At 37.9% G+C, this 16,717-nt stretch overlaps 2 protein-coding genes across 2 annotated transcripts; both read left to right on the top strand.

The window, feature by feature from the left end:
- Nucleotides 1–225: 225 nt before the first annotated feature.
- On the top strand, nt 226–5,583 carry LOC104114371 (mitochondrial succinate-fumarate transporter 1). Its single transcript, XM_009624798.4, has 2 exons — nt 226–795; nt 4,712–5,583. The coding sequence occupies exons 1-2, from the start codon at nt 403–405 to the stop codon at nt 5,246–5,248; spliced, it is 930 nt and encodes a 309-aa protein (XP_009623093.1). The 5' UTR covers nt 226–402; the 3' UTR covers nt 5,249–5,583.
- Nucleotides 5,584–8,539: 2,956 nt separating this feature from the next.
- LOC104114370 (heparanase-like protein 3) lies at nt 8,540–12,590 on the top strand. The gene is made up of 9 exons (XM_009624797.4): nt 8,540–8,799; nt 9,642–9,678; nt 9,785–9,968; nt 10,097–10,245; nt 10,881–11,111; nt 11,190–11,379; nt 11,471–11,596; nt 11,753–11,852; nt 12,144–12,590. Exons 1-9 carry the CDS (start codon nt 8,572–8,574, stop codon nt 12,510–12,512), a joined length of 1,614 nt encoding a protein of 537 aa, XP_009623092.1. The 5' UTR covers nt 8,540–8,571; the 3' UTR covers nt 12,513–12,590.
- The last annotated feature ends 4,127 nt before the right edge of the window (nt 12,591–16,717 follow it).

Raw genomic sequence — 16,717 nt, 5'->3', positions numbered from 1 at the left:
ATTCTTTAGTTACTTCTCAATCTATTGAGTAGTCAACTCCAAATCTTCAAGTGTACTTAACATCCTTTAAAATATTGAAAAAACATAAACAAAAACGAAGAAAAGAATGAGAAAAATAATTAAGTATAAGAAGTGCACGTGCAGTCCCATAAAAATTAATGGTCGTCATGTTATTTCTTTCAAATGAAGAATTTAATAAAAAAAAGTAAAAGAAGCATAATTTCTGCAAAATTCACCACGTTTCTCTTATACCCACAAACCTTACTTCTGATAAATATGCCATTTTTCCTCCTTTGAAACTCCAAACGAAAAGAAACACTGAAGCAGGGGAAAAGGAGACATACCTTTTAGTACGGTACCGTTTTAATTCTCCTCTTCCTCCTGCTTCACTAAGTAATTTCAATGGCTGAACAAAATTCAACGAATAAGAAAACAATTCCACCATACATGAAAGCAATTTCCGGTTCATTGGGTGGGATTGTAGAAGCCAGTTGTTTACAGCCCATTGACGTCATCAAAACCCGGCTTCAATTGGACCGGTCCGGTTCTTATAAAGGTATTGTTCATTGCGGTTCGACAACTATTCAGAATGAAGGCGTACGGGCTTTGTGGAAAGGGTTGACGCCTTTTGCTACTCATTTGACTCTCAAATATGCGCTGCGTATGGGTTCCAATGCGATTTTACAGGGAGCGTTTAAGGATTCGGAAACGGGTAAGCTTAGCCCACAGGGTCGGGTCATGGCTGGTTTTGGTGCGGGTGTTCTTGAAGCTCTTGTTATTGTCACGCCATTTGAGGTTCGTTAATTTCCACATCTATCTTATGATTTTAGTTATTCTGAATTCATTTACTAGTTTTGCTCGTATAGACGATGATTACTAATCTAGATAATTTTTAAGAACTTGTCTGATTAATACTCCCTACGTCCCAATTTATGAGAAATGGTCTTTTTAAACTTGTAATATGAAACAAGCCATAGATATTTAGTGTCGTTAGAAATAATCTTATTAAAGTAAATCGGTAAGTTTAAAGTTAAATTATTTCTAGAGATAGAAAGTTGTCATTTTCTCTGGACACACTAAAAATGAAATACAATCACATAAATTAGGACGGGAATAGGTCAGCCGAGACTATCAAGTTACCTTAAGCTTGGTTTCTTTTTGCCTAAGTGTGTTAGCTTTTTTCATGGTGAGATTGCAGCTTGAAGTACTGATAATAACAAGGGGATGGTACGAGACAAAGAGCTAAGTAAACTAAACTAACCATAAAAAGTGTAGGTAAAAGATAAATTTATTGTCTTTATCCATTAAAAAGAAAAAAAGATTATTGTGTATGCTGAGAGACTGTGGCCGACCGTAAAGAAAAACTAATAAATGAACATGCAGAAATGATTCTGCATTGTTTAAACTTTAAACAAAATGATTTGGATAGAGGAAGAATAACTAAATTGGTTTTGGAAGTTTTCATAATTGCAAATGGCAATTAGAGGCTTATCAAGTTGGTACATCATATGTTAATAGGGTGTTTATTTTTCAAGGTGAGTTGTCATTCAATCACTTGATCGCACTGCCAAATACTGCATCTAAGTCTAGCAATATTGTTTCCCTCCTTCCTGAGATAAGTCACTCTACAATATTACATCTAAATTGCTGTAACAACAAAAATATATATAAGCTGTTACTATGTGGTAGACCTGAAACAAAGAACTTAACATGTGTCTATATTCTATGCTATTAGAGTTTATGCGTCCATTGTTTGGACTCATTTCAGATTTTTATTTTTAATTCTTCGAACTAGGCAAAAATAAACACAGGGCCAAAAATATCCCTTAAAACCCCAAATATATTTTCTCTATGGATTAGGCGGGTCTTTGTCCTGCCTTTTCCAAGAACTAAGGTCATTTCTCTCGCTCATGTACACTCACCAAAGACCAGGCTTAGAATACATTACAATTATCTTGATCATCGTTCATTATCGCTCATAAGGGATGAGACCTTGCTGGTAATTAAGCCACTCTTCCTCTTTTTTTGTACAGGAAGAAATTAAATTTTCATTTTTATATTCTCTTCTCTTATTTGTTGTAGTCATCTGATAAATAAGTAAATATGCTAATGCCTAGCAAATGAAGGAAGTAGTTTATACAAAGTAGTGTTTCAAAAGTTGCAACAACTGTAATATACGATAGTCTTGAGTAGGAAAACTAATGAGCTGCTCACCATAATCTTCTGGTGAGATTTTACTGTCATTTGTCTTACCTGCACTTCTCTAGAAAAATATGTCTCAACTCGCAAAGTATTTGTCTTTTTTTTTTTAGGCTGTCTCGGCACACCATACACTATTTGATGCTTTTCTACTCATATTTTATTAGTATATGAAAGGTTGGATTTTACTTTAGACTACAAATCCTTCAATCTATTGGCTTCATCTCCATTTGTAGAACCACTTTTGTTTGCATAAAAAATTGGAAAAATGACGTTGTATAGCCGCTGTAAAAATAATAGCCGAAATAAGTATAAAATTTGTATATATATACATTCTGTATGTTATATATAAAAATTATACAAGTTTATACACTTTTTCGACTACCAGATGTAAATAGTTTCTGGCGCGGGCTAAAAGTGATAATACCCCTAAAAAATTCAACTCTCCACATAGTGGAAGCACATTCTAATTATTCATGTTTTTTAATTTCAAACAAAGCCATGAATAATTTGTCACAGAATGAGTGTTAGGTATTTGATTAATGTGGTTTTCCAGTTGATTTATGTGGTTTTTCCAGTTGATTAAGCACATTTTGCCAATAAATGGTCGGTAATTTATAGTTAGGTTTAAGGTAAGGGGTTTATTTCTTGAAGAAGAAAGGAGAAAAGCCTTGCTAGTGTCTTTTTGCAAAGAACATATATTAGGATAGATGATTGTAACATTTTGTTAGTTTGATCATTCTTATTCGAAAATAGTTTTTGTAGCCCAACTTGGGACATAGCAATTGTAATAAGAATATACATATTAGGATTTTTATAGTTCATTCAAATTAATAGATATGCACAAAAGTATTAGTAGTTCTACTATTGTTGGTTCTGATTAGTGTTGTTCGACTGCCCAATGAGTTCAAGGCAGGTAATAGTGTGCCCAAGAAGGAGGTAGAGAGAAGAGGTCCTTAGCTAAGTGGAGTTCACAGTTTGATAAAGGGCGCTTATCCCGTGCAGGAAGTGCAAGTGCTCCCAGGTTAACGTGGGATTAGGGGGCGAATTGGTGTATACCATACACACTCTTCTCCTTGGATAAGATAGATTGGACCAAGAACACAAGGTTTAGGGAAAAAGAAGCTCTGGAATGTCGCTTCACAAGTTAGAGTGAGAAACCAAAGTTGAGATATGGATATGCAGCTCTAGTGCCTTATTATTTTTTTCACTTTTTTTTTATAACCGTGGTGTCTAGGCCAACTTGTGCGCACCTCGACTAATTCCACGGATACCTGCTATCTCCCACCAGCAAAAGGTACCAGGTAACTCTATCCACCAAGGCTTGGACAGATGGGAAAAAATCACATACTGATTGTTTAGCAGAAAGCTTATGCCTGGTTACAACACAGCAAAGAGCATTAGAAATTTAAGTGCTACAGAATACAGTTGAAATTAAATATTATCTCAAAATGTTAAGAGCAATTGAAGATGGTGCTAAGATGGAGAAGAATTAGGGAATGCGATGCAGGACCAATTTGTTGCTTTTCCATATAATGTTCCTTTTAGGTGGTGGAAAGTATCATTCACTTTGGATTTTTATTTGTTTGTTGGCGAAGACTCCTGTAAATAGCTTGGATTTGTGACATCCGGTGATTCATTAATGTGAAAAAAGAATAAGATGGCAGAGCAATAAAGGGAGCAGAGAGGACCAACACTATTTATCGTACAAGGGTTTATTAGCCACCTGTCTCAAAAGAAAGTAGTGAAACTTGGATCAACAGGCTATAGTCTTCTCTTTTTAAGATACGTAGTGGCTCATTCTTTGAATTGTGAGGATGTATGCAAATTTACCAATAGAGAAGAATTTGGTTTAGTTGAGTCCAAGCACTCAAAAGTTCTTTGACATATTCAGCCAACACTTTAAACAGATTTTGTAAAAGCAGATAGGAAGAAATTTGCCTCACTGAGATACATCCGAGTTGACCAAGCTTTATCATAGGTTTTATTAATTTACATTGACAATCATCCATTTAAAAGAAATTAATGTCCAAAAAGTAGTAAATTTAGTAAGTATGGGCTATGTGTTTCATGGGTAAAAGGACTAAGTTTACCGTGGGCAGAGCAACTCATAGTGTACTTCAAGTTTGATATCCTCTTTTGAATGGAAAAGAGAGTTGCGTTGATGGTGATGGATACCTAGTGATTCCTGAGGAGTATGGAAAGGTCCTCAAAGGATGCTGTGGAAACATTTGGATGGAATACTTATTTCTTAGCTTAACTGTGATGCTTCAACCTTCACGGCACGTACAAATTGCTTGTATTCTGCACTGTACATGTGTTATTTTTATACAGAAGTCTTTAAAAGCTAATGAAAGCGTCTGTAAAATAATTAAACTCTGGTCATTTGCGACTTTGCGTAATATTGGCATACTAGCATGTCTAAAATGTCATAGTTGATAAGTAGAAATAGATTTTTGAAAGGAAAGCCAGCTTAAATCACTAAAAGATTGTCAAACTTTTGTAAGTGCAGGTGGTGAAGATTAGACTACAGCAGCAGAGAGGATTAAGCACTGAACTTCTGAAATACAAGGGACCTATTCACTGTGCTCGTATGATTGTTCGTGAAGAAGGCATTCTTGGTCTCTGGGCAGGTGCTGCCCCAACTGTTATGCGCAACGGGACAAATCAGGCCGCCATGTTTACAGCCAAGAATGCATTCGACACAATGTTGTGGAAGAAACATGAAGGTGATGGAAAAGTTCTTCACCCCTGGCAGTCTATGATATCAGGATTCCTAGCAGGTACGGCTGGTCCCATATGCACCGGTCCATTTGATGTTGTGAAAACAAGGCTGATGGCTCAGAGTAAATCCGGGGGTGAGTTGAAGTACAGAGGTATGTTTCATGCCATCTCAACAATACATGCAGAAGAAGGATTACGTGCCTTGTGGAAGGGGTTAATTCCGCGGCTCATGAGGATCCCACCTGGTCAGGCGATTATGTGGGCTGTGGCTGACCAAATAACTGGCTTTTACGAGAGGACATATTTGAAAAATGCACCTTTATAGGTACTACTGCAGTTTGTCCTCGCCTTTCTTTGTTCTGGTTCTTAGTTCATTTTTTGGCAGAAGCTCGGGAATTTTTCCTTTATAGTTCCTTTGTCTATTGATTTAAGGCGTAAAAATGATGGTTCTACACCTTATCCACATTTTACTGAGGTTCATTTGGACTACCTCGATCTTTACAGGCTGGGGAACGAGTTTTGCAGTGAAATTAATAATTTTTGAAGTCTCATTTTTATATGTATAAGCATGGAAATCCTAACTGGTCAGACTGAGAACATTGTTAATTTTTTATCCTTATCAAAAAGAAAAATAAACGAACATTGCTAATTTCTTTTTAATTATAGTCGCTCTAGTATTCTCCAACTTTGACCTGAGAAACTTACTGCTAACAGTGGAACTCATTCTTTATTCTAATAGAGCAGCTGAAGAAGTGTAGCTGCATAAAAAATACTGAATTATTCATATTTCAACTCATTAAATGCAGATGTTTTTTTTTTTTTTTTGCCTTTTACTGTCACTTATTTGCTTTGAATAGGTCTGCATTTATTCTGAAATTTATATTTAAAGCTTTTAAATAAGGATAAATTTAACAAACAGTCTTAATCTTAAAAAGAAAAAGTCAAGGCCTTAGTCCCTATATAAGGTTGATGAATGATTTTAACTTTTCAAAATAGAATCTTTTTTGACGTAAAAGGAATATTATAAGTCTTAGAAAGATCAACAACAAAATGGAAGGGTGAAAGAAAATAAAACCAAAGAATCTATTCGCCATACAAATAGTTAAGGAAGGCATAGAAGACTTTATTTCTGTATTCATATGTCATAACTCACAGTTCCATTATTTAACCCAAAAAAAAAAAAACTGATTTATGGCTTCGTTAGCTTTGATATTGCTACTTGGCGAGCTTCGACTTCGTCTTCAGTCAAAATCAAAAGTACATGTTTATACTAATTGAAGATTAAATATACATAGCTGATTAATACAGGGGTCGAAACAAGTATAACGCTATAACATAGGGACTAAAATTGTTATTTTCCCTTACAATATAGTACTATTAGCTAGGGAATATATCTGTTGTATCTTCAGCGCACGTAGGTAATTAAAATAAAGGTCTCTCTCGTTTTACAAAGAAAATTTGATATTTGACTTAATTCTCTAAAATATGAAATTAATTCACTTGTTTGCCTTTCGAGTTTTCAAATTTATGTTTCTTTCAGCTTTGGCCCTAAATGAACCTAATATTAGTTGTCTTTGTTAGGGAGCACTTTACCCTGTGGAACTTCTCGGCCCGAATCCAGATTTAGTCGGGTCCCAATATGGGTGTCGGACACCGGGTGGAAAACAAATAAAGAAGAAAAATTAGAATGAAGTAGATAAACCTCTTGTTTTACTAGAAATATACATTGTAAGGATCAGAATATAAGAGTCAAATTATTATATTTTTAATTTTATGACTTTTGCCAAGGGTAGATTCAGAGGTGGTATCGCTTTAACATAAACTAAGGTCTAAGGGTGTGTCTCATTTTATCATTTAAAGCATTAAAATCTTGTGTCATATTGACTCGCTTTTAGCGTGTTTTTAAAACGACATAAAATAACGTACAAATCTGAATTTATAAGATGGGATGTGAAAAAATTTTGAATCTGAATTTATAAGGTTCAAATCTTGAATACCTTTGTGTCCACGATAGATCCGGTGCTAAAAGGTTATCTAATAGTCTTTCACGTAAATGTGTTCCTATTAGCCCTAGCAAAACTCTTGTTCACTTGTTATTACTCCTATTGTATAGTCAGGGGCGGTGCCACATTATTGGTTGCGTGTTCAGTCGAACCCAGTAGTTTTTATTCAAACTCTGTATGTGTATTAAGAAATTCAATGAATATGTAAAAGTTATTAATTTAGAATTCAGTAAATTAAAAAGATTATAATCCTGAACCTATAAAATTTAAATCCTAACTCCACCTCTGTGTATAGTAGTTCTCAACCTCTTTAGTATTCTTTTTTAGGTATGGTGGAATATGGTATTTGCAGAGATAGTTTATAGTTTAAATTCAAGGACCATATCTTATTCCTCTTTTGTTAAATCAACTGTTCAAATTGACATGTTGTACAATATTGTGTGATAAAAAGTTAATTTCCTCTCCAATGCAAAACGAGATATTTTATATATCATGATTGAAGCATTGACATAAATTTAAAATGAAAAATATCAAAACTATAAAAATATATAAAATCTGTTAGCACGTAGAAAATTGGTTTTTACTATATTTACACATCAAATTTTAATAATTGATGTGAAAGTTGTAGTTGCCATGTTGAAGAAAAATGTGAGATCACCTAAGATGTGGATGTAGCTTGTGAAGATAATGTCTTCTTATTTGGATCAAGTTATGTTCGTACAAATTCCTAAAATCTTTAATTCTGTCTCTCATAACTTAGCAAATCTTTTTGTTTCTTTGGTACAAAAAATCTCTTGGGAAATAATGTTCTCACGTTAGATTATAAATGATGTTACACGTTCCTTTAGGCATATTATATCCTTAATGAATTAATAGAACTCTTGTTTCGATGGGAAAAAAAACAATCAAGTAAAATGTGCATATAAGGTAGAAATCCTACCTTTCAGAGGTTGTCTTAGACAAACTTGTCGTTTGGTATGAGGGATAAGGTGTGATACGAAGTGGGATTAAATTTATGTTGTGTTTGGTTGGCGATAAATTTATACCGTCAACCAAACAAGGTATAATTTAATCACAAACTTAATCCTGAATATCTCATCTTATACCACCTTTTTCCATCAAATGTGGATTATTTTATCCCATCTCTTATGTGGTATAAATTAGTCATGGGATTATAATCTCAGAATTATAATTTCGGGATAATTTAGTCCGCGTACCAAAAGATAAGGAGCTTAATTAATACATAATTTACTCGCATTTGATAGAAGATGAGCCTTAGAATAACAGTAAAGTTGTCTTCATGCGACCTATAGATCACGGGTTTGAACTACACATTGGTAGAAGCAGCAAATACTTGCATTAAAATAGTCTATCTACATTACATTTCTTGGGGTGCGGCCCTACTTGGACCCTGCACTAACACGGGGTGGCCTGTGCACCGGGCTACCTTTTTAAAACTCGTTTGAAGTTTATATTAAATCGAAGAATTTAAAACACGTGCTTTTCACATGCATATTTTTAACTGTCCATATGTCCTAATCTAAAATTTATTTAATTTAAGACATTAATATCCACGTGTCAGAGTAGGTAGAACACATTTAAGGCAATACCAATTTAGGGAATCAACTGTCACTGTCAATTTGCAATGGCTTCTTTGTTCAGCTGCTTCTTGGGGTTGTGTTTCTCGCTATTATTGTTGTACAGCAGCCAATGTTCAAGAGCAGAAGAGGAAGAGGGGACTCTTTACATTGATGGGTCAGCAGCCATTGCAAAGATAGATGAGGACTTCATTTGTGCAACCTTAGATTGGTGGCCTTCTAATAAATGTGATTATGGAACTTGTAGCTGGGGAAATTCTTCTCTCCTTAATCTTGTAACCCCTCTTTCACTTTTTCTTTTTAGTTCTCTGTACTTTAAAGCTTCTGTTATATAGCCTTTTAATTAATTTACACATTCATGACAAATAGTTAACATACAATGATCTACTGATGGAAGGGAGCCTTGGGCAACGACAAGTTACCTCCGTGTTATCTATATGTCACGGGTTCGAGCCATGGAAACAGCCGTTAGGCTGTCTGTATCACACCACTTGGGGTGCGGTCCTTTCCTAGACCCTGTGTGAACACGAGATGACTTGTGCACCGGCGACCCCTTTTTTTAGAATGCTCTAGTGATGGTAGCTTACTTATGGTTTAATCTATTTGGTGAGTGATCGTTCTAATTAATGACTTAGTTTCATATAAGTTTGCAGTGTAGCTACTTTCCCCTGTAGTACTGATATCTGTAAGAGGGTTAAGAACTTGGTAAAACCACTAGTGTACTTGAAAATCTTTGCATATTTTGATCTTTTTAGGCAATAATATTGCATTTTCCTTGAAAAATATTTTCCATTAAAAGGGGGAAAAAACACTTTCTTTGGTTATGTTTTTCTCCAATAGTTCAGTTGATTTAGTTTCTAAATTTTATTAGAGCGTTGAATAGTGAGAGAAGATTCATCTTAAAAATGTTTTCTTGAAAATATTTTCCTAAGCCTTCTCGATTTCCTGTGATGTTTTTGACTCTATGGTGGGAGCTACCTTTCTTATTAATCATTAAAACACTATTCTTTTTAGAAGGTTGACTACTATATTATCCCCTGAGCTTTACCCTTGGCATTTTTATGTTATGTTCAACTTTACATCCCATTGCACTAATTGGGGGCGTTCGTTTTTGCAGGATCTAAGCAACAAGGTTTTGTTGAATGCAATTAGAGGTATAAACTTTTAAAGAAACACCCCTTCACTGCGGGTTCAAAATTTTTTATGAAGTAGTTTTCTTATTAATGAGTAACGATTGAAGTTTCCTCTTGAATATCGCAGCGTTTTCTCCATTAAAAATTAGACTCGGAGGCACATTGCAAGACAAAATAGTATACCAAACGGCGCATTATGAGCAACCATGTAGTCCTTTTTTCCTTAATAATACAGAGTCGTTTGGCTTCACCCAAGGTTGTTTACCTTTGTCTCGTTGGGATGAACTCAACGAAATCTTCAAGAAAACGGGGTAACTTAACTTCATGCAGTTGTGTTCATTTTAAAACTAGTGAGGAAAATCATTTAAGGATATGAAAGTAATGAACTGAGTTTCTTGTTAACGAAAGCTACATGAATACATGCTGTATATTGTTGCAGGGCAAAAGTAACTTTTGGGTTGAATGCTTTAAATGGAAAGACAATAGCTCCTAACGGCTCTGCTTTGGGAGATTGGGATTCCAGCAATGCAGAGTCTTTCATCAGATATACAGTTAGCAGAGGTTATACTATCCTCGGCTGGGAGCTTGGTATGAAACTCTCTGCTGTCTTTAACTAGATATTTTAGGGGTATGCTGATGTGCAAATTTAGCATAAGGATAGTAATAACCCTAAGAGATTTAACAGTGGTATAAAGGAGCACGCAGTATGAGAATTGTCTTTCTAGTGTGGTCGAGTTATTCTTTGTTTTGGTTTGTAAGAGCAGAAGCATCATTTGCAAGTAATTACATCTTCATACAGCGCGATAAGGAAATGTTACCATTTTATTGCAGTTCATGTACGATGGATCTAGTTGACATTACATCCATTTCCTTCTCTTAAACAAAAAATATATATATATGAGACTCCGTTAAGAGTAAGACCATGGGCGGAGCTAGCTCTTTGCTTATTGGTTCGATCGAAACCAGTAGCTTTTGTCCAAACTCTATATTTGTCTTATTAAATATGTATAAATCATTAATTTAGAACCCAGTAACTTTAAAAAACTAGAATCTCGAACCTATAAACTTCAAATTCTGGCTCCACCTCGGGGTAAGACAGGTTAACAAATCACTTTCTTCCATAGGAACACTGTAGTATTAAGAGCTAACTCTGACATTGTTGAATGCTCTTTCATCTGGCCTCTCTCTGCTACATTTGATGCAAATATCTGGTTTCTTGCCAGGAAATGAATTGAATGGAAATGGAATCGGTGCAAATATCACAGCCAATCAATACAGCCGGGATGTCATCGCGCTTCACAAATTATTGCAAGAAATATATAAAGGGAAGGACATTATGCCATTAGTCCTTGCACCGGGAGGAATATTTGATGTTGGTTGGTTCTCAAAGCTTATAGATAAAGCATCCAATTCTCTTCAAGTGGTTACACATCACATTTATAATGTTGGTGGAGGTACAAGAAGCTATTAGATCTGTTTTTCCCTCTTCTAGCTCAACATTGTTATTGGAATAAAAGTTATCTTGTCTCTAGGCAATGACAGCGGCCTAGTTCAGAAAATACTTGATCCTTTTCATCTGGATGAAGACTCCAAAATATTCAGAAATGTTCAAGGCGTTCTCCAAAATTTTGGAACTTCAGCAGTAGCATGGGTTGGTGAAAGTGGAGGGGTTTATAACAGTGGTCGCAATCTTGTTTCCAATAGCTTTGTGTCCAGCTTTTGGTAAAAACTCAACTTAAATGGTCTATATCCTGTGATAACCTTCTTGTCAAGGTTTCATTAGAAGCGATTTTTGCCTCTTGCAACTATGTAGGTATTTGGATCAGCTTGGGATGTCAGCCATGTTCGACACAAAGACATATTGTCGACAAACATTGGTTGGTGGAAACTATGGTCTCCTTAATGCCAGAACGTTTCGTCCAAATCCTGATTATTATGGGTATGCCTTAGCTGATCTTTGGTTGAATAACTGAAAATGAGATTCAAAATCAACTGCATCCACTGTTAACATAATCTAGAAAATGCTTTACTTGGTATTGTAGCATTCATTTTGCGATTTACTTATTGTTACTTGCATTCTCATTCATGCACACAGTGCTCTTCTTTGGCACCGTTTGATGGGAAGGTCTGTTCTATCAACACAATTCCAAGGAACGAAAAAGCTACGAGCTTACGCCCACTGTTCAAAATCTTCTGTAAGTATAATAGTGTATATTTAAGCATGAGAGACTTGAAAATATCTCTGTGATCTACCCTACAGACAAGGCAGAGCCAGAATTTGGAGCTTATGGGTTCGGGATTCTAGGTCTTTTAAGTTATTGGGTTCTAAATTAATAATTTGTACATATTCAATGGATTTCTTAAGATAAATAAAGATTTGAACCAAAGCTACTGCGTTCAACCGAACCCATAAACTCTATGCTAGCTCCGGCCCTGTCTAGAGATTATGATTTCTAAATACATATTGTTATGTAATTATGTTGCAGGACGGAATCACACTGTTGTTGATCAACATGGATGGTGATGCAACAGTTAATGTAAGTCTTTCCGTCACACTTGCTAACGCAAACAAGGCTCCGCTTCTGCTGCAAGTCATAAATGGTCAGAATTCGAGACACGAAATTTGGAGGGAAGAATATCACCTTACAGCCAAAGATGGTGAATTACATAGCCAAACACTGCTTTTAAATGGAAAGGAACTTAGTGTAGATCATTTTGGAAGAATCCCTCACTTGGAACCGATACGAGTAAAATCCTCCGAACCATTAGCTATTGCTCCTTTCTCAATTGTATTTGTTGACATCCCCACTGTTCAAGTTCCTGCTTGCAGTATGTTTAAAAGTGAGTACATGTAAGGGCTGCTTCCTTTCCTTGATCATGAATTGATTCGGAGTAATAAAATTAACAATAAAAAAATTGATTTGAGTAATAAATACGTGCTTACAACTAACAACATGTTTGACGAAACTGCCAAAATTACTTATTTTGAAAACTACTTTCGTTAATAGATGTTTACCCGAAAAATCGGATAACGTTAAATTTAGATATGGTTCTAAGGGTATGCAAATTCCTTTGATACAAAATGACAATACATGTATTTTTCCTATAAAATGGGAATGATGGACGGGAAGACTGAAAAATATTAGAAAAACAAGCACAATGAAATCTTAATGTATCTTGGAGGACTTGCGTCTATTGCAGTCTATCCCCCTTTTTATAGTAGAGGGTCACTGCTTTATCTATAACAACATAATAAAATAATACATATAGTGGAGGACCCATGATGGTTTGTCTTTTCCTTGATTCTCGCCAAGATTCTCTCCCTCGGTGCGGTTGTAACGGCTCTTGTCTGCGAGCTTGGCACTGGCTCGAGCTCGATGTTAGATGGAACCCCCAGTCTTGGTTCGAGCTCGGTTCTGCCTTGGGTCATCGATATTCGGGGCATGTGTCGATCGGTGTTGCCCCGTAGTCCTATTCGGACACGAACTCGATAATGATATCGAGTTTTGCCGTTGATTGGTCTTATAGCTCGAAGCTCGACGTCCCTACTTCGGGATTCGTCCGAGCTTGTCATATGGATACCCTTCGATTGAAACGTCATTGTCTCGACCGGTCTTTATGACTGAGAATCGGTTTTGACCTTACACAGATAGTCCCCTCGTTTCTCGGAAAGGATGTGGCGAGGAACGATATGATTTCCCTGCGGCTCGATCAAATTTATGCTGACGTTTCTATCGAACCCGATCTTGACGTATGTGATAACTGTCACATCGGCTCGATTTTACCGAAGCATTTAATGTGTGTCAGACGGTGGTCGGCCACCGCTGATACCGAACCGTCATGCCTTAGTCTATAAATAGTCTTTCCATACAATCTTTACCACTTTTGCGCCTTCTCTTCTTCCAAACTTTCTTATTTATCCTCTCTATTTCGCTGCTACGGGGCCGTCCATACCAGAATTTTGGTGCTGTCTATTTCTTCACCTTCCTTTGCACTCTTCCCTTTCATATCAATGGCGAAAACTTCCAAAATCGTACCTCAGAAGGAGAAAGCTTCTTCCTCACGACCGTCTGATGATAAGGCATCGGTGGAGCCGTCAGTTCATGACTATGTTCCTGGCCCGTGCACTTTGAAGACCGATTTTAAGGTGGAGAATCCTTCCTCCGTTCCGGGTCGATGTGAACACATATCGATGTATACGTGCTCTATAACGGAGGATCACCTCGAGGCCGTCAGAAAAGACTGCAACTGGGGTTCCGAGGTCGTGTTGCAAATTCCATCTTCCGATGAGAGTGTTACCACTCACGTGGAGGGGTTTTTAAGTGTTTATACTTATCTTTTCATACTGGGACTCATCGACCCGGTGATTATTGATTTCTGCAAAAGGTATCAAGTCACCCTTGGCCAAATTCATCCCTCTTTATGGCGTATAGTGATCTTATTGTGCTTCTTCTCTATCAAAGCCGGGGGATTGGATTTTTCTCTGAATCACCTCATACGACTGTATCGGCCTCAGATCTTTCGAGGACTAATCAGACTTCATCGTCGGGCATCGAAGGCTTTGATGTCGAGCATCGATGAAGACAAGGATCGGGGTTGGATGGGTCGTTATATTCGAGAGGACCCGTGATCTCATTCCGGAGGAGAAGATGTCGTTCCCTGAAGAATGGAATTTTGACCGTAAGTGATTTTTGTTCACTTTTCATGTCCTTTTCCAATTTTTTCTGATGTCTTTCCCTGATGTTCAGCTGCCCCTTGGATGCCACAAGCGGTGCCTGACCTCGAGGACTGGGTTCAGAAGTTAGCCTCGACCTCCTCTTACGCCGAGCGCGCTTGGCGTGATTTGGCAAAAGGAAAATGGGAGGCCAAGAACCATGGTGAGGTTTGCTTCTTGTTTCCTTCGAAGTATTCTTTGCGTTCTATTCGTTACCGATTTCCTTTTGTGCAGGCGTAACCAGGGATGCCGCTTTGAGGCCTTCTAGCGGTGAAGAAGGAAACGAGTCCCTAGTCCCTAAACAGGGGGAAGATAAGAAGCGAAGAGCTTTCTCTCGGTCAGAGGACCCCAAGCCCAAAACTAGAAGGGTGAGGAGAAAAGAAATTGCCCTTTCGATTGACTCGGTCCAACGACTGAGAAAAGAAGAAGAAGAAGAAGAAAATAGCTCCTCGACTTTGGTAGTCCGATCTACGGAAGTCATCGAGGTTGCCAGAGCTCCCGAGCCGATGGCGGTTGTGCCTGTTGGGGTTGTTTCCGAAGACCTGAGTCTCGACCAGAGTACTTCGAGTGATTTGCTCGAGGCTATCACAATGGGCCATTCACCTTCTCTTCCATCTTTTTCTGAGGAGGCGTTGAAGGAAGCTCGAGAGTTAAAGACTCCTGATATCGGCGCAGGCTCTGGTGCAGGGGATCCTTTTAGGGATTGTTTTACTAGAGTCGACGATGGTTCCGATATTGGTGACGCTTCTCTTTTATTAGAGGAGGCTCAGCGTTTCATTACTCGGGTAATGATTCTTCCATACTTGGTTTCTTTGTTCTTTTCCATACTTGACTCGTGTTTCTTATTGTGCAGGCCATTAGTAGGTTTCGAGTCGATCTTAGCCAGTGTGAGGCCGAGCTCTGGAAGGTCTCAGGTGAGAGAGATGCCCTGCGGCTTCTTTGCAGCCAAAAGGACGAGGCTATAAAGGACCTCCAAGCGGATTTGGCTAAGGTCTGTGAAGAAGGAGTCGAGCTCAATAAGCAGGTGAGCCTCGTTCTGTTAAAGTATGGGTCTGACTCAACTGTGGAAGTTAACCCTTCGTTGTCTCAGTTGCAGCAAAAGATCGAAAAGATCGGGTTACTTCGAGAAGAAGTCGATCAAATCCGAGCTGAATGCAATCGGTGGAAGGAGACTCTCGACTGCCTGGCAGCGAAAAAAGAAACCATCTTAACAAAATTATTATCGGCCGACGTTCAACTTCGAAGTGTCAAGCAAAAGGGGTCGGTTCAAGCTAAGAGGATCGAGGAGCTTGAAACATGACTTGCTGAGGCTAAGGCGGAGGTTGAGTCGTCGAAAGTCTTGGCGGATAAGTCCATTGCTGTATATCGGGCTGATGTTAAGGCTGCTCAGATGGAGGCCCGGGAAGCGGCAAAGACCATCGATACTCGAGCTCATTAGGTTGTCGAACTTGCCAAGTGTAGGTCTCGGAGGGAGACCCTCGAGGAGATACACGCTCGAGGTTTTGACCTTACCGAAGAGGTAAAAAAGGCAAAAGAGCTCGAAGCGGAAACTGAAGCCTTGGCTTCTGATGATGATGGTAGCAAAAGCGGATCCGAGGACGGGGAAGAGCTCGACCAGGAAGCTTAGTTTCTAATTTTTCATGTTTGTAAATTAATCACGTAGGCAATTTTTGTATATATATGTATGACGAGGTCGACTTGTTTTTGTTTTGTGAAGACTTTTAATCAAATGTTGACCTTGTAGTCTCTCTGATCGATCAGATTTATAGCCCCTGGGTTTGCTTGTTGAGTCGATGATTCAAACTTTGAAGGAAAATAATCCGTAGGTGTAATGTAATGGTTGAGTTAATGTAAACTCAGAGTAAAAGTAGCTTATTAGCTGTTGAGTGAATGTTTTGAAATATTGTAGCTCGTAGGCGTAATAGTCGAGTGAGTGCTTGCTCGAACTCGGAATAACAGTAGCCTGTAGGCTTAATAGTAGAGTGAATGTTTCGAACTCGAGATAATGTGGCCCGTAAGCTTAATAGTCGAGTGAATGTTTCGAACTCGAGATAATGTGGCCCGTAGGCGCAATGGTCGAGTGAGTGTCTTGAACTCGAGATAAAGGTAGCCCGTAGGCTTAATAGTCGAATGATTGTTCCAAACTTGAAATATCGTAGCCCGGGGGCGTAATGGTCGAGTGAGTGCTTGCTCGAACTCGGAATAACAGTAGCCCGTATGCTTAATAGTCGAGTGAATGTTTCAAACTCAAAATATCGTAGCCCGTAGGCATAATAGTCGAGTGAGTGCTTGCTCGAACTTGGAAAAACAGTAGCCCGTAGGCTTAATAGTCGAGTGAATGTTTCG

Source organism: Nicotiana tomentosiformis, chromosome 2 (genome assembly GCF_000390325.3).
Source record: "Nicotiana tomentosiformis chromosome 2, ASM39032v3, whole genome shotgun sequence".
Classification (NCBI taxonomy): Eukaryota; Viridiplantae; Streptophyta; class Magnoliopsida; order Solanales; family Solanaceae; genus Nicotiana; species Nicotiana tomentosiformis.
Note: the sequence above shows the minus strand (reverse complement) of the source record. Positions and strands in the feature narration are given on the sequence as shown.